At 33.3% G+C, this 18,958-nt stretch overlaps 1 protein-coding gene and 1 non-coding gene across 3 annotated transcripts; one reads left to right on the top strand and one right to left on the bottom strand.

Annotated features, from left to right (window-relative positions):
• Positions 1-395: 395 nt before the first annotated feature.
• Positions 396-468, top strand: Trnak-uuu (transfer RNA lysine (anticodon UUU)). Its single transcript has one exon. It is a non-coding gene; the product is annotated as a tRNA-Lys (tRNA).
• Positions 469-967: 499 nt separating this feature from the next.
• LOC109605370 (choline/ethanolamine kinase) lies at positions 968-18,254 on the bottom strand. 2 transcript variants are annotated; one of them, XM_049968951.1, is made up of 7 exons: positions 18,067-18,254; positions 17,960-18,005; positions 17,073-17,185; positions 6,233-6,557; positions 2,099-2,375; positions 1,650-1,945; positions 968-1,589 (listed from the first exon to the last, which is right to left on the bottom strand). In XM_049968951.1, the coding sequence occupies exons 2-7, from the start codon at positions 17,981-17,983 to the stop codon at positions 1,497-1,499; spliced, it is 1,128 nt and encodes a 375-aa protein (XP_049824908.1). In that variant the 5' UTR covers positions 17,984-18,005; positions 18,067-18,254; the 3' UTR covers positions 968-1,496. The 2 variants fall into 2 exon arrangements, with proteins under 2 accessions (XP_049824908.1, XP_019877503.2); XM_020021944.2 differs by having other exon boundaries at positions 17,960-18,253.
• Positions 18,255-18,958: the final 704 nt, after the last annotated feature.

Consider the following 18,958-nt stretch of genomic DNA (forward strand, 5'->3'; position numbering starts at 1 on the left):
ATTGTGTCTGTCCGCAAAATGTCTGCAAAAAATACAAGTACCAAACACATATTGTTCCGTTAATGAGTTGCAAACATTGTAGACTATACCTGGTCAACACAATTATTTCTTTGTTTATTGATTTATCGTGTAAATGCGTGAAAATAGACACATTTAAGTAGTAAAATCAACTTGTAAACGACATTTTCTGGAATTAATAAGCCTACTTAACATTTGCCATTTTAATTGTGCAGACTCACGATCGGCAGATTAAAATAAAAGTGGGTACCTCCTTATACACCACAAGGTCGTCAAATTAATGTGAAAAAATAAATAGACAAAGAAACCAGTTGGGAGTTTTTATTAATAAAATAGGTTTTAGTACTACCTCTATTTTAACGTCACATTTTTCACCGGCCCGGGTAGCTCAGTCGGTAGAGCATTGGACTTTTAATCCAAGGGTCCAGGGTTCAAGTCCCTGCTCGGGCGAAACTTTTTTATTTTTTCCATTTTAATATTATTTTGTCCTTTTTGCTACTTAAGCATTTAATTTGAATTTAATTAACTAATTGATCAGCCAAAACTATTAAATTATTAGCAACAAATTAGGTGAAATTATATTTTCGAACGTTGACCGTGCCTCTATTATCAGTCATCTACCAAAAAACTAAGTACGACGTGAAAAACTGCACAATTACCCAAATGTCAATAATCATTTAAATGCCAGTTAAAAAAACGATGCACTTCGACTTCCGCCCGCATCATTACCATCCCTGAACTCGACAAGACCAGGAAGAGTCGTTAATTGATAAAATAAACTGCAATTTTATGCAGAAATGAATAATTCTTAGAATAATGCGGGAAATTATTGGTGCGCCACCTATCAACCAATAGCTTAAGCTTTAACCTCCATTTTTCAAGCAAGTTTTGAGTTTGGGCGACATCTATCCATGAGTAGTTTAGTTCTTTGGATAATGAAACAAGTTAGTGAAGTACCCCATACTTTATTATATTATAAAATAATAAATATGTACAATAGACTTAAAAATTACTATATACATACATAACTAAAAACAAGTTTAAGTAAATGCATTTAAATTTCAGACAAACAGAATCTCAGTCTTCAAATTTAAGTACATTTATATATTTATATATAAAAGACGAATAAATAAACATACAAGTCTCAAGATTTGGTGCGAGATATATGTTGATAAGTGCCCATTTCTTCATCATCAAACTATACTGTTAATATTCGGGATTGTTGCTAGAAACACTGGAAAACTTTGCGTGTGGAATGTCTAACTTGAAGTAATCAAATACTGTTTTTGGTTCTTGCGTTTTGAAAGTGAGATTAGTTTATAGTTTGAGACCTAACAATTACACTTTGGATACTTAAAGCAAATAATATATTACATATCACATGAGGTGATGGCATCACTTTCTTTAGTCACAGTCATGTTTTCATAATCCTTAGGTTAACCAATCAGTCGAAATTATTCCTGATAACCAAATTCGATTTACTCCAACGTGTCCATTTTCCTTTTCAGCTGGGCGTTGTTCAGCTTCTTCTTCAACTGGAGATAGTTACTGAGTCTCGAGTAACCGTACTCCTAAAAAACCATCACGGAATCAGTACCGGAACGGTTTTACAGATTGGGGGGCAAACTTACGCTGTATCCGAATGGGATCTGCGAAGTGTCCACGTTGATGAACGCCCACAACGACCAGAAGAAGTGTGACGCCATGGTGAAGACCTCGACCTCCTTGAGCACCTTCTTTGGGTTCTCTCGCGAACCCAGCTCATTGAGGTACGCCTTGACGAACCTCATGCGCTGCAATTCGGTCGGGTAGTTACTTTTGTCCTCTCTGTAATACGGGGGGTCCTTCTCCGTGTAGTCGTACGTCCATTCCACGAAGTGGTTGGCAATGTCGAAGGAACGGTAGTTGTACGAGCAGTATTCGAAGTCTGTAATCGATTTGGCGATAAGTCAGCAAAGTTCAAAGTGCCAAAATGTAACCTTGGACAGTTTGGGTTATCGGTGGATCAATGGACGTTATCAGGACAAATAAAAAAACTAATAAAAACGGTACCGCAGGGGGACTGGTACGGAATACTAACCGATGATGTAGATGTTGCTTTCCTCGTTGTTGTTCTGCTGTTCGGAGTCGCGACTCATCAAGATGTTGCCCTCCTGCATGTCGTTGTGGCAGAACACCACCGGACTGTTCTCCTTCTCGAGGCGCCTCTTAAGCCAGACGGCCTCCTCCTTCATGTCCACGTCCTGGAGGAGGTCCTGCACGTAATCGGGCAGACCGTCGGGCATTTTGGCCTCGCATATCTGCAGCCAACGATTGATCGTGTCCCAGAGCCATCTGGGCTCTTTGTGCAGCGGCACCTGAAAATTTCCAAGAGGTCACGTTGCGTCCTTGCTGTGGTTACTTTCGGTTAGTTACGTACATGTTTTTTGCTCTACTTAATTGTAATCGAATGATGCACAAAACTGATGAAGAGTTAGTCTTGATGGAGAATTTAAAAAGCTTTGATAATTGTGATTAAGTTAAGGTGCTGAACGATTAAAATTGAATTAAAATGGTCTGGTCAAAAAACATGTAACGTTTTTATATTGCAATTAAATGGTGTGTTTTCCTACGGTTGGTTCTCTATCCATAAAATGGGCGCTTTCGCACTCACTGCCCTCATTGTATTCGTGAAACAAACATTTAGGCAAACCTCGCGTTCGTGCGGTCCTAATGATGTTTGTTCAGTTTATTTTTGCGCTAGAACAAAATAACATACCCCATATGTGTGATAGATGAGAGTTCGATCTATGCCAGCCCATGGTACCAATCAATCGAATCAATTTTCATATCAGTTTTCACCGAATTCCGCCCTTAATTTACCAACAATGTTTCGAACATGGATAACTTGTGTTGTTTTAAAAACAAACAGATTAATGATGATTCAAATAATGGATTAATACAAACAATGGAGCATAAATAAATGTTACCCGTGTTTGAGTTCGTGTCTCTTGTGTGATTTATATTTGTTTAATTACACGTGGACCATTTTGTTAGGTTGAACTTTAATCTTTTTTATTGTTAAATTTTTAATACCAGCAGATTATGGGATTACTTGAAAAAAATGTGCTTAAGTTTCGAGATTGTTTTGGAAGCAATAAAATTTACGACAGCGCATAAAGATAATTTTTGTGTTGTATTATTCATAATCCTTACATTATCAATAGGCGACAAGGCGTAAAAATTTCCAATTATATCCGGTATCTGAAGCAAAAAGGTCACCGCCGACACAAGTACAAATCACACAAACAGTTTTCAACGAGCATTATCTTGTGTACTTGTCGATTGACCGGCCACAATGGAAAATTTTACAAAATGAAAACGACACAAATGTGGTTCGGATCAACGAATACACAATTCGGCAGAAATTACAGTGAAAAACAAGCTCATTTAAATTTTATCTGTTGCTATTTTTTGTGTTTTTATCAATGTACAAGGACGATTTTGTTCCAGTAACCTATTTTACCGGCATTAATGCTAAATTTATAGGTGGATAAAGTAGATGTTTATCTGTACCCAAGTGAAAACAAAAACAAGAGGGGCAACTTCTTAATCTGTTAAAACTTAGTTAAATGTTTTGTGTTTTATCATACACATGGAAGATTTTATTCTAATAACCTACTGTACCGGTACTAATGTCAAATTTATAGTTTATCCTGACTCAATTTATACTCAAACCAAAGACAAGATGGCAAACTTCTCGTTATCTCATTGTGTTACTAAAATATGTAAGAATTTATGTGTTTTATCATACATATAAAAGATTTTATTTTGATAATGTACTTTACAAAGATTAAAGACAAATTTACAGACAAATAAAGTTCATATTTATCTTTATACTATTTATGGGGTAACCAAAATTAAGATTAATAAACTTTTTATCCTTTTAAAGTCTTAATAAAATAGGATTGGTTTTTTTGTGTTTTATCAAACATCTGGATGATTTTATTCCAGAAAACTACCTTACCGATGTGAATGTTAAATTTATTTTATTCAATTTATAGGCAAACCAAAAACAACAAATTTACAGACAAATAAAGTACATGGTTATCTTTATTCTATGTATGGAAAAACCAAAATTAAGATTAACAAACTTCTGATTTTCTCAAAGTCTTAATAAAATAGTATGTTTTCTTGTGTTTTATCAAATATCTGGAAGATTTTATTCCAGTAACCTACTTTACCGGTATGAATGTTAAATATATTGGTGGGTAAAGGTGATATTTATCTTTACTCCATTTATAGACAAACCAAAAACTAGATGGTAAACTTCTCATTCTTACACAATGTTACTAAATTAGCATAAGAATTTATGTGTTTTATCAGACATGTGGAATTTATTTTGATAGTCTACTTCACATAAATGAATGACAAATTGTATGTATGTATGTACATACAAGTAAAGTTTATCTTTATTATATTTATGGGAAAACCAAAATTAAAATTGACAAACTTCTGATTCTCTTAAAGTCTTAGTAAAATAGTAAATGTTTTCGTGTTTTATCAAAGATCTGAAAGATTGTATCCAGTAACCTACTTTACCAATATGAGAGTGAAATTTATAGGTGGATAAATAATATACTTGTCTTTACACAAATTATAGGCAAACCTAAAACAAGATGGTAAACTTCCCATTCTCTCTTAGTGTTAATAAATTAGCATAAGAATTATGCTTTATGTTTTATTATACATTATATTTTATTATACATATAAAAGATTCTATTTTGATAATCTACAATGATTAATGACAAATTAACAAACAAATAAAGCACATATTTATCTTTATCTATGGTATTTATGGAAAAAGCAAAATCAATATTGACAAATTTCTATTTCTCTCACAGTAAAATAGAATAGAATTTTTTGTATTTTATCAAGCATATGGAAGATTTTATTCCAGTAACCTACTTTACCGATACAAATGTTAAATTTATACGTGGGTAAAAAGATATTTATTTTGGCCCAACTTTAAAGGAAAACCAAAAACAAGATGGTAAACGTTTTATTCTCTCATAGTGTTATTAAATTAGCATAAGAATGTATGAGTTTTATCACACGTTTGGAATTTATTTTGATAATCTACTTTACAAATATTAATGACAAACTTATAGACAAATAAAGTACAAATTTATCTTTATTTTATTTATGTAAAGACCAAAATCAATATTGACTGGTTCTCTAAATGTCTACGTAAAATAGTATAGAATTTTTTGTTTCATCAAATATGGAAGATTTTATTACTTTCATTAACCCACTTCACCAATGTTGATGTTAAATGTACAGATGAGACTGTTTCTCACATAGGGAAGATTTTATTCCAGTAATCTACTTTACCAACATTAACATCAAATTTACAGGTGAGCAAAATCTTTACCCAATTTATAGCGTAACCGAATCCAAGAATGACTTCAGATTGTCTCATAGTGTGACTAAAATAGCATCGGATACGACGCGTCTAAAATTATAATTATCATAGTCTTACGCCACGCATTAATGTCAACGATTTCATTTATTTACCAGTTTTATCGTATGGAAAATTTTCGAGGCCTATTAATAGAAACGCAACTTGCACCGATAAACAAAAAAAAAAATATCTATTTTAACGACCGATCGTGTAAATCAGGTCAGGAAACTGCGTGATCAATTTTTAGTAAACAACAATTTCGAAACACCTGAGAGAGATGGAGAAGGTGCATCAATTATCTCAAGTTTGGTACTCCATTTTTGGCACTTCAATTTTAAATTGTGTTGTTACGTAATTGTTTGATCAATGTTTTTATAATTTAATTGTTTTCATAGAAGTACGAATTAAAAATTGGGGAGACAGAATTGTGTTGAGCCAGGATAATGTTTGTTGAGATAAGGCTTTTACGTATTAAGATAAGGCGCCAGTTTCAATGATAAAATGCGGTCTGGTACAGCATGTAATAAAAACACAATAAAACAGCAACTTTGCAATCAATAACAAAAAAAATAATAATAGTATTAAAATCCATGGGCATGACATACTAATAATAATAATAATAATAGTCAGCAAAACTATTATGTTAATAATAATAATAAAAAATAATTGCGTTACCTCCTGCAATATTTTCACAAAATAATTCCGCTATTTAATTAATTATTTTTTATTCGAGGATCGTGATACTGTGACTAGTCACAACAGAAACCTTACCTCCATGGAATGGATCGTGGCCATGTTTTGTGCAATGCTCATAGACAATTTTTGGTCGGCCAGTTCGCGTGTTAGCAACGGCCTAGCGTTGATGTACTGTTCGATCCTGCCGCCGGGGAAGATGCCGTGCAACTTAGGCCCCAGGCCCCTCTCAGATAATAGGGTGAAGATCACGCTGTCGGTGATCAGGGCCTCGAGGGCGCGTTCGCCGTGCGTCTGGCCGTAGACGCGGATCAGTACCTCGTTCGGTTCCTTCTTGTTTTTCTCGTCGTGGATCATGTCCGCCGGCAGGGAGATGTGGAACAGCAGGTTGGACAAGCCGCCGCTGGAAAAAATTGAAGATACACTCTCAGTGGCAAATTATTCTATCAATTCAAAAATAAAGTCTACTGTGTTTTGTGTTTTATTATACACGTGGAAGATTTTATTCCAGTGACCTACTTTATCGACATTATTATTTAATTTATAAGTGGATATAGTAGATACTTATTTTTACACAATTAATAGTGAAAGCAAATTAGTTGAAGATGAACAGTGGAAAAAACTGAAGAAAGTTCTTATTTTTACATTTACTTTCATCCAATTTTTATTCAGCACATTTCTAGTTGAAGTTGAAAAGTTTAAAATTATTCTCTATTTTTTATAGTTTTATTTTCTTGTGTCTTTATTTATATGTTTACTTTCTTTACTCATGTATTTGGCATATTTTTAGCTGAAGATCAACAGTTGCAAGAACTGAAGAAAGTTTTCAAACTAAAGTAAATATCTAATCAAGTTTTAGTTCTTTGTTTCTTTATTTTCATAATTTAATGTCATTTGTTATTTGGTACATTTTTAGAAGAAGACGAGCTGTTAAAAGAAGTGAAGAAAGTCTTCAATCGAACTTACAGATGTTAAGCTTTTTCAAGTTTTATTTCAGTGTTTCTCTCCATATTTATATAAATGATAGATTAGCGACTGTTAATCTGTCTTTTTAGTTTGATTAAAACACTAAATTCACAATAATACGCTTTATTACAACAAACGTAGTTTAACCCTCGACATCTAAAGCTTGACTGCCTGGTTCTTTCTTAAGAACTGCCCCGAATATTAAATGTAAACAAATACTTCAGATTTGCTTATAAAACAAAACTAGTCTAAATAGATGTGAGCACGTCGCATCGGTCCATCGGTGAAGGTGATGACGTAAGCTAACACGGCCTTCCTGACATGTGGGGCGTCCTCGACCCTTCCACAGTTTTGCAAAGATTCACCTGACACCGGTAATCTGTAAACATTATAACAGCAGTACAAGCTCAAAATATATTCGAAGAACTAAGTCTAAACCTTATTTCATTTAACAAAATAGACTGTTATGTGGCACAGTTAACAACCACTAGAAGCTCAGAGGCGGCTCAACCATCAACAGGTCTGTTACACCCATGACTCTCAAGTGCTATCAAAAGATACCATATTCTAGCCAGGAGCTCAGAGGCGGTTCAACCACTACCAGGTCTATTACCCGCTTGTCTCACAGACCCAGAACACAACAATCTAAGCCTGCAGAGCAGGGACCTTAAAAATAGCCTGCCGAGCAGGGACCTTTAAACATAGCCTGCAAAGTAGGGACCTTAAACATAGCCTGCAAAGTAGGGACCTCAAACATAGCCTGCGACGCAGGGACCTTAAAAATAGCCTGCCGAGCAGGGACCTTAATCATAGCCTACTAAGCAGGGACCTTCACATATAGCCTGATACACAGGGACCTTAAACAGCCTACTAAGCAGGGACCTTTACACACATTCACACATCAATCTTATTAAATAAATCTATATCCATCATACCTTATAGAATTTCTGTATCTGGCCAGGTTCGTAACTGTTCATGCGCTGCTATTGTTGTTCTACCTCGGCTGCCAATCCTTCGGAGTGCGTACCTCTCATTAGGTAAACAATGCGTTACCTCAAAGGGTCCGTGATACTTTGGTTTCAATTTTCCTCCATTCGACAGCTGACTATTTTCAATAACAACTTTATCACCAACAGCGTATGGTATTGCCGGCACTCTTTTCTTATTAAAGTTTGTAATTGTTCTACTGGTTACTTCGCACACGCGACTGTGAGCTTGTTGTCTAAGTATTTCAGCGTCCACATCACTTGTCTGTATTGGCACACCATTTAACAGTTCGTTAGTTGCTCTCAGACGTCGATTTTCACCAAACATTAATATCCACGGCGCGAATCCTGTCGATTTGTTCACAGTTACATTAAAATCGTCCTCAATATCAGGTAGCACTTTTGTCCATTTATTTTCGTCTTTTTCATTCAACACAGCACGCATCGCATTAAACAAACTTCTCATAACGCGTTCCACTTGTCCATTACCTCTAGGAACTCCTGTTGCAATTAGGTGTAGCTCAACAGAGTTATCATTGAGAAATTCTCGAAATTTACTCGCTACAAATGCTGTTCCCCGATCAGCTATTATTCGTTTTGGTCGACCCAATTCCATAAATAATGCATCTAATGCCTTTATAGTACATTCGGCATTTTTTTGTCTAATAGGACAAAATCGCACAAATTTAGTAAAAGCGTCTATAACCACTAAAATTTGAGTGCATTTATTAGATTTGACCAAAGGTCCGGCATGGTCAATATGCCACGTATCCATTTTACTTGAAGGTTTCGTTTTCTGTTGACACAATCCACTCCGTTTTCCAGTAAAAGATTTACCCAACACACACGATCTACAATTTGCAACATATTTGCGTACTGTTTTACCCATGCGTGGCCATATTAAGTCCTCACGTAATTTCATTAACATTTTATCAGCACCAATATGAGACGAGTTATCATGATACAGTTTCATTATCTCTAGTCGAGCTGCTACAGGTACAAAACAACGTTCGCGACCATCATTTGAACATTGTAAAAACACTAAATTGTCTTTCACTATATATCCCGTCTCATGATGCGTTTTGTTTATTATTGTCTGACAAAACACATCCTCTGATTGATATTCACAAATTGTCTTTGGTTTGTTAGCAATAATTCGTGCTGCTAAAATTCGTTTTGTCGGAGATGCTGTATTTCGACTTAAATAGTCGACATGTGCCATTTTATGTCCTGGTCTATATTCTATATCAAAATTAAAGTCCTGCAATTTTATCCACCATCTTGCAACGCGGGGGTGTAGTTCCTTTTTGAGTGCTGTAGCCCTTACTGAATTACAGTCTGTATAGATTGTAAACTTTATACCATACAGATATGTGCGAAAATACTGAGTGGCTTCCACTATCGCTAGAGTTTCCAAATCATAAGAATGATATCGCGATTCACAATCAGTTGTACGCCTAGAGTAATACGCCACTGGATGAAGCACATTATTTAAGTCTTTTTGCATAAGTATGGCACCCAATCCAAGCGAACTCGCGTCTGTGTGTAGTTCGGTAGTCAGTTCCGGATCAAAAATGTTCAAAATCGGATAAGAAGTCAATCGTTTCACTAAATCCAATCGCACATTTTCACATTCACTTGTCCACTCAAAAGTTTTTCCCTTACGTAACAGTGCAGATATCGGTGCTGTCAAAGTTGCAAAGTTTTTCACGAAACGTCTAAAGTATCCAGCCAGTCCTAATAATTGACGAACACCTTTTACATCTTTAGGAGCTGATGTTTGAGCGAGCGCGTCAACTTTTCGCGAACTAGGTTTTACCGTACCGTTTTCGATCACAACACCCAAATATTCCACAGATGTTTGGAAAAAGTTACATTTTTTTATGTTTAAAACAAATCCGGCCTTCGAAAGGGCGTCAATGACCTTTCTTAAGTTCTTAAGACCTTCTTGAATGGTTCGAGAGGGGCACAACACATCATCAACGTAAACAAACGCAATATCGTCTTTAAGTGGTCCAAGGGCTTTATCGATGGCACTTTGATAACACGATGGGGAGTTTATAAAACCAAACGGCATTCGATTGTACTCGTAAAGTCCATCTGGTGTCACAAAAGCAGTTATATGTTTTGAATTCTCTTCTATTTCAACTTGGTGAAATCCCGATTTCATATCAAGAGTACAAAAATATACAGCTTTGGCAAGGGCGTCAATCTGATCTTGTATCCGTGGTAGAGGATAATTATTACGTAATACTTTTTTATTTACGTCACGATAATCTACACATAATCTTGTGTCTCCGTTTTTCTTTTTGACAAGGACTATTGGGCTTGCATAAGGAGATTCACTTTGTCGTATTATTCCACTCTCAATTTGTTCTTTTATTATTTGTTTCACTTGTAATCTTTCGCCATATGACAAATGACGGGGTTTATAGGCCACTGGCTGTAGATCACGTAATGTTATTCTTAACTTGTTTGTTGTTACTGCGGCCGGTGTTTGACTTATTCCATTTTGGATTATTGTTTTTATTTCCTTAATAACCCACTCGTCCAGTCCTGACAAATTTAAGTCATTTTCTTCAAACGCGTATATAGCACAAATTCGTTGCCTATCACTATGATCATATACAATGTCTACACTGTTTGCATTAAATTCAATTTTAATACCTGGTCGTTTTAAAACATCAAGTCCAATTAAAGCGTCAACATCACATCCAGGAATTGATCCATCTGGCACAATTAGAAAATCAATTTCTAATGTCATGGTTGGTGTACACATCACAACACTACTGCGACCCAGAGGCTTCATAACACAATTTCCTACACCAGACAGTATTTGGCAATCCGGTTGAATTTGCAAGTCTAAGGCTTTCGCTATTTTTTCGTGAAGTATTGAGACATCTGCACCTGTGTCTACTAAGTATGCTATTGAACTGATCATGGAATTGTTAGTAACCGTAGCTGATGGAAATGAACGGATAAAACGAGTGTTTTTTGCCAGGAGCACTCGTTTTGATGCCTCATGTCATTGTTTTTTACTATAGCATGTATCTTCTGAATGTCCATTCACTCCACAGATGTTACAAAACTTCTTATTTGCTGAGGTGTTGTTGCCAGACGAAAAATTTCTTTGATGTACTCCAGAAGGACCCGGCTGTACCTTTTCCGACATATTCTGTATTTTTTCCGCATTTTTGCAATCCACTGCTTTATGTCCATAGCGTTGACATCTTCTGCAGTTTCCTTGAAACGAACGCTGATCACGAAAGCTATACGGTCGTTTTCGTGACAATTCACGCTCTCGCACACCAGCGTTCAATTTATTCGCATCACAGGTAGCCAACAGTTTTAATAGTTCAGAATCACATGTAGGAGCTAGCAAGGAGATTCGATTTTTCACTTCTGTGTTTTGAATATCGTATTCAACAAGACTTAACACAACATTCCATGGAAAGTCTGAATAAAATCTTCTAATTGCTGTTAATTTGGCGTTACCGTATTCTACTAGTGAATCAAAACTTGAACTCTTAATTGCTAAACAATTTCTGATACGAGTAGCAGGAGTACCTAACTCAGGAAACGCAATTTCAAAATCTCGTCGAAAAGAAGCCCAATCTCTAATAATAGGTTTCCAATGTTGATAAAAGCGTGCTGCACGTCCTCGTAAAGCATGACCAGCTTTTAAAACAATAAGAGTATCGGATATTTCCAGCTCCTGTTGGATCCTAGTAACATCATCCATCCACTCAACCATAGTAAACGGTGTATCATCTGGGTCAAAACTTGCAAGTCGAAACTGCGCCGCCGCGGCACTTACACCTTCTGATACTGAAGCGGAAACAGGTTGCGTCTGCGCAGTCACCCTCAATGTTGCTTGAGTAGTTTGGGCGTTGGCCATTGTCGACAAAATTTCCATGATTTGTTTTTGGAAACTGTTGTTATTTTCTTGCTGCATTTTAAATAACAACGCCATATTATTGTCCGTCTCCGATACACTTTCGGTAATGTTCACAACGTTCGGACTCACTGCGCGGTCGCGTTTTTCACTATTGTCTGCCATTGTTCGTTCACAAAGAAACACAAAAAAAAATTTATTTTTTTTTTTTTTAGGTCCTTTCTTCCGGAAATAATTCACGAGAAGATATCCTTTATCCCACTTCTGATGATAGATTAGCGACTGTTAATCTGTCTTTTTAGTTTGATTAAAACACTAAATTCACAATAATACGCTTTATTACAACAAACGTAGTTTAACCCTCGACATCTAAAGCTTGACTGCCTGGTTCTTTCTTAAGAACTGCCCCGAATATTAAATGTAAACAAATACTTCAGATTTGCTTATAAAACAAAACTAGTCTAAATAGATGTGAGCACGTCGCATCGGTCCATCGGTGAAGGTGATGACGTAAGCTAACATAAATAATCTCTCATGTACTTATTTGATACATTTTTAGTTGAAAAGAGAAGAAATGAAGAAAGTCTGCAGTCAAAATTACAAATAGACATTAACATATTTCAAGTTTGAAGTTTTATATTCATATTCTTCAAATTTTTATTTAGTACATTTTTAGTTGAAGATAAATAATTAAAGATTGTTCTCTATTTTTTTCAAGTCTTATTTCCTTGTGTCTTCATTTATATGTTTACTTTTTTTAGCCACGTATCTAGCATATTTTTGGCTGAAGATTAACAGGTGCAAGATCTGAAGAATGTTTTCAATTTAACCAAAATAAACGTCTAATCAAGTTTTAGTTCTTTGTTTCTTTATTTTTATATATCCTTTCTTTGTTATTTGGTATCTTTTTAGTGAAAAGAAGTGAAGAAAGTCTTTTAGTGTTTCTCTCCAAATTTATATAAATAGTCTCTCATGTACTTATTTGATATATTTTTAGTTAAAAACAGAATAAGAGAAGAAAGTCTCCAATGAAACTTACAAATGTATATTAAAATATTTCAGGATTGAAGTTTTATGTTCATATTCTTCAAATTTTTATTTGAAGATGAACAATTAAAGATAATTCTCTAATTTGTTTCAAGTTTTATTTTCTTGTGTCTTTATTTCTATGTCTACTTTCTTTATTCAAGTATTTCGCATATTTTTAGTTGAAGTTCAACAGTTGTAAGAACTGAAGAAAGTTTTCAGTGGAACAATAGTAAATGTTTAATCAAGATTTATTTCCTTATTTCTTTATTTTAATATTCTTCATTTGTTATTTAATCAATTTTAGAAGAAGACTAGCAATTAAAAAAAGTGAAGAAAGTCTTCAGTTGAACTCACTGATGTCCTTTAAGGTTTTTCAAGTTTTATTTCAGTCTTTTTCTCTATATTTATATAAATAGTCTCGTTGTACTTATTTGAAAAAATTTAGATAAAAATAGAAGAACAGAAGAAAGTCTACAATCAAACTTACAAATGAACATTAAAATATTTCAGGTTTGAAGTTTTCTATTCATAATCTTCAAATTTTTATTTGGTACATTTTTAGTTGAAAGTGAACAATTAAAGATTGTTCTCTAATTTGGCAGATTTTTATCTGAAAAGAAAGTTTTCAATCGAACAAAAGTAAATGTTTAATCAAGTTTTAGTTTCTTGATTCTTTATTTTTATATTTCCTTTCTTCATTTGTTATTTGATCAATTTTAGTAGAAGATTTTAAGGTTTTTCAAGTTTCTCTCTATATTTATATAAACAGTCCCTGATGTACTTATTTGATACATATTTAGTTAAAAATGGAAGAACTGAAGAAAGTCTACAATAAAAATATTTTAAGTTTTCTATTTATATTCTTCAAGTTTTATTTGATACATATTTAGCTGAAGATTGAGAATTGAAGATTGTTCTCTAATTTTTTTCACGAGTTTTATTTTCTTCTGTCTTTATTTATATGTTTACTTTCTTTATTTAAATATTTGGTATATTTTCAACAGTTGCAAGAATTGAAGAAAGTTTTCAATCAAAGTAAATATCTAATCAAGTTTTAGCTTCTTGCTTCTTTATTTTCATATTTCCTTTCTTCATTTGTTGTTTGGTACAATTTCAGTGAAAGATGAGCACTTAAAAGAAATGAAGGAAGTCTTCAATTAAACTTAGAGATGTTCATTAATGGTTTTCGAGTTTTATTTCAGAATTTCTTTCTATTGTCCACATATTCCATTGTATTCAAATCTTCTCCCAGTTAATTTAAATAAAGGAAGTACTTAATATAATAATAATAGTGTTACTAATCAATTAAATAGGTATCCAAAACATTCATAGTCCAATCAAACAATAAATTACTTTTGTGATACCCATAATATCATAACGACCAACGTGTAATTCCTTTATCAAATTAATAATGATCAACATGAGGCGTTTTGTTTTAACATATCGATGTTTCGTAGAAAACTATGAGTTACATTTGTTACGTATTTTGATACGGAATGTTCGCAAGGTCGTAAAATGTTAATAAACAAACGTATCTGTTACGTTTCAAATAAATAATCGTAGAAAATCATGTCCCCCAGTTTTGTTCACGATCTGATTAGAAAAAAAAACACTAGAAATCAATTGAATCGATGATTTTATCGTTTTAAAAATTGATTGCATTTCCGACACAAACAATTTATTGTGTGTGTAAAGGTTAAACATTGAATCGATAAAACATGAACAACTTAAACAGTTTCTCCTACAAAACTGTAATAATAAATTAACATACGGAGAAAAAAAAAACACAGTTGCGTTTCTTGGTTTATTTTTGCATTAATCATCATTCATTAATAATTTTACAACGAGATAAAATAAAGCTGCGAAAAGCTTAAATTACAGATCTTGCACTCGTTATGACCGTGTTACCCACATGTGCAGATAAATTTCGCAGGAAACATTCGACAGAACATTTATTTATTCGTCGTACAACAAATTAATAATGCTGTTTAAAAAATTATCACGACGTGCTAATGCTAATGGGATTACCATCACGTAGACGGGCAACTGCGCATTACAGGCCGATGAATAATTTATTTGTGACCGAAAATAAAATAAAGATTAATAACTAAAAACAAAGTGAATGAATGAAAACAATTATAATGTAAATAAAGGGTATAGTAAACATGTTTTGCAATTTTCTAGATAGTCTTTCCTCGTACATGCATTCCGAAGATTGGAATAGAATCTATAAATAAATTAGCTATGACGGACTAAAACCTGTTGTGTGTAAAGTTGTGGGTGGAGCCACAATTTCTTCTTTCTTTTTGCGTTGTTGCTGTTGAGGTTTTTCCCGGTTTAAGAAATTCTAAGATCTTGAATGTGTTTGTAAACATGTTGATACTGTTTTACCAACGGATAATTAATTAATTTGATCTAACGAAATGTTGCATCATTCGTTTGTGTTTACTATTTGTTTATCTGGAAAAAAACTACGAGGTAATGTAAAATCGAGAAAGTGACTCTTGAATATCAAATACAATTGATAAACAAACTAAATGGTGTTTGGAAAATTTTGACCTTTAATTGAGGACTTCCTTCAGTTCTTTCAATTACTTCTTCTCAACTAAAAAAGTAGTAATTTCAATTTCAAAAAACTTATTGAATGTAAAAGAAGAATTTGCCAATTCTATTGAAGGCTTTTTTCAATTTTTTTCACTATAGGTAATAAAACATGTGCTAAAAACAATGTGTAAAATTTCATTGAAGATTTTCTTCAGCTCTTCTAAATATACCACCTTAGCAAATGAAGAAACTAAAAATAAAAATATTGAAAACTGTAATTAAACCTTTTGTAGGTTTGGTTGAAGATTTTGTTCTTTTTTTTTTCACCGTTCATCTTTAACTACAAATGAAAAGAAAAGAAAACATAAAATTTAGGAGACAAAAAAATAAAACTTTGAAGACATTGAAGATAAATCTATAAGTTTGATTGCAGACTTTCTTCAGTTCTTCTAAATATTTAACTTTAAATAAAAATGTTTGGACTAAACAAATGAAGAAATTAAACATAAAAATAATGAAATACTGTAATAAAAATTATTAAAATCTTCTCTAGATTTGTTTCAAGATTTTCTTCATTTTTTTCACTGTTCATCTGTAACTACAAATATATCCAATAAACAAGTAATGAAAGAAAACATAAAATTTAGGAAACAAAAAAATAAAACTTTGAAGACATTGAAGATAAATCTGTAAGTATGATTGCAGACTTTCTTCAGTTCTTCCAAATATTTAACTTTAACTAAAAATGTTTTGACTAAGCAAATGAAGAAATTAAATATAAAAAGATGGATTAAAACTTATAAAATCTACTCTAGGTTTGAATGAAGTTTTCTCCAGTTTTTCCATCGTTCATCTTCAACTTCAAATATTCCAAACAAAAAAGAAATGAAAGAAAATATAAAATTTAAGAAACTAGAGAATAAAACTTTCTTCAATTCTTTCAAATGATTATTTTTAACCTAAAATGTGACAACTAAACAGGTGTAGAAACTAAATATAAAAATAATGAAATACTTATAGTTTCTGTAAGTTTGGTTGAAGATTTTCTTCAGTTTTTGTTTCCTCTGTAAATCTTCAATTTATCTGAAGAAAATTAATAGAAGTGATGTCTCAACTTGAGTTTGATTGGTCTACTTTTTCTAGTTCTGTGGACTTTACATTTTCAGCCAAAAATATGGCAAATTAGTAAGCTTAATAATAATATAATATAAGAACAAAAACAAATTCCAATGAGATTTGCGGAGTAATTTTGACTTTGATTAAAGATAATTAATTTCCCAACTGTTTCAGCATCTACCAACAACGTACTAACGAAATTTGCCAAAAATCCAGTCTAGACCGAAGGTCTAACATCTATAAATAATAAATCTGATGATCGACTAAATCGAAAACAATTCACGTGCCCCAAAAATAGCCGACTTGGCACTCGCCACGGAAAATTGCAACGTTCACGTGTTGGTGCCGGTTTTTCAGTACCAATTCTACATTAGAAACTCACCTGATATGTTTGAAGCCGATGTTCTGCGACGTGACCATTTTCCATGCACCGTTCAGGTAATCCCTGCAAATTCTTGCCGCCAGTTCCCTCATCTCGACGCAATCGCCGGTCATCTGCGAAGCAAACAGTTCCAACCACTTTTTAGATATCTCACAATCTTGCATCAATGATTACAAGTAAGTTTTAGGCCCAATGCGACACCGTGTATGAATCTGGACGGTGTGGGGGTTGATTTTGGATGGAGGGACGATCGATAAGTTCACGCAAACGTTGTGAGAGTTTTGGTTTGTGGGTCAAAGTTCAGGTGACACAATTGCTTATTTTTTACATTGTTGTTAAACGTTTTGTGTTAATAATAAACACGTAACTGTTTAACGTGTGCAACGAAAATGGTTTGTAAGAGAAACTTTGTTAAAAAAACACAGTGTAACCATAAAAAAATTAATTAAAAATACATACAATAAACAAACATTAAATATTTACGTATAATTAAATTAATAAGATTCTTTTACGGTCACGTAAAATTAGCCAATTAAAAATAAAACTTTCCGTACACATCTCCTTTATCAGTCTGATTAGTTAATCATGAATCATGATTCACGATTCTAATTCAGGGATTTTGATAAAGACAATTTGCAGAATAAAATTTAACACTAAAAAACTATTTCGAAATCCAGCCTGTATACAATATACAGTGCGGCACAAAATGTTGGACATTCCAACAATTTCGTACCAAAGTATTTTGCAATCAGACAAAATTATATAAATAGATTTGCAACCGGTTTTTCGGAGACCAGTTATGTAATAATAGATCTTCTACCTGGGATGAAAAGGGTCGCAACTGGTTTTACTGACGCGACAATTGAAAAATTTAAAAACAAAATTACCTTTTTGGTCGACGAAAGAGACATGTTGCTAAAATTCGCACTGACACTACAAAAACACACACTTAAAATATATCTACAAAATACTAACTCAATAACTATCAATTTACTTATTTTAATTAGGTAAAATTTTATTTATTTTTGTATGTCACTGGTGCTACACAGAATTCAATAGCCAATCGTATTCGTTCAGAATATAATATATTTTTTTTCGAAAAAATTCAAAATAAACAGTGATTATTCGGCAAGTGAACTTTTTGAGTGAAATTACAACACGTCCGCTCTGTAGCAACGTTCGCTAATGTATGAAAATAGATGACGTTGCTGTGATCTGTAGGTGTTCTGTGGTTGTTTCGTCGGGCAGCGCACTCTAACGCCGGCGCGGCGCTCTCCTTCCTCGTTTCCATCGTTTTTTGCAGAAACGAGGGCAAAAATAAACGCTTTATTGCTGCGTAATTAAGTTAATTTACACACGGATGATGGTTTAAAGTTCTAGGAAACGTTCGTAATCCTATTGTTTTGTTTTTATTACCTAAGATACGGAGAATGGGGATTTTGTGTTTTTTTTTTTTTTAAATTGGGCATGCGTCAACATTGTGATCGGGAGCACCGACTGTATAGATGGGAAACACACGTGTTACAAATGGATTAGACTATATTATCTCGTAATTTTAAAGTTACTTTGTTGTTACATATAAGGTGTATTCAGGTGTAATAAAACTCTTTCTTGTTTATAAAGTATTTTGGCATTTTAAAGCATTTTTATTTGTAAAAAATGGTTCATAAATGAGTTATATGTGTAATACGGGTTGCCTATAAGTACATAAAATATATTAATAGTGGCAATACAATATTCTATCAATATTTTATAATAAAAAATCCACAGAATAATAGAAAGACAAATAACTTTATAGAAATACTGACAATTAAATTATAATAACTATTTAAAATTTAAATCGGACTGATAATATTTCAGTTATAGTGAATTAAAACTACACAAAG

This window comes from Aethina tumida, chromosome 6 (assembly GCF_024364675.1).
Source record: "Aethina tumida isolate Nest 87 chromosome 6, icAetTumi1.1, whole genome shotgun sequence".
Lineage (NCBI taxonomy): Eukaryota > Metazoa > Arthropoda > Insecta > Coleoptera > Nitidulidae > Aethina > Aethina tumida.

Coding starts and splice junctions, on each gene's coding strand:
- LOC109605370 (XM_049968951.1), bottom strand. CDS start 17,983: ATGTCTCTTTCGTCGACCAAAAAG. Junction 17,186..17,959: donor CTCTTTCGTCGACCAAAAAG/GTAATTTTGTTT, acceptor TTTGCTTCGCAG/ATGACCGGCGATTGCGTCGA. Junction 2,376..6,232: donor CCACGATCCATTCCATGGAG/GTAAGGTTTCTG, acceptor GGAAATTTTCAG/GTGCCGCTGCACAAAGAGCC.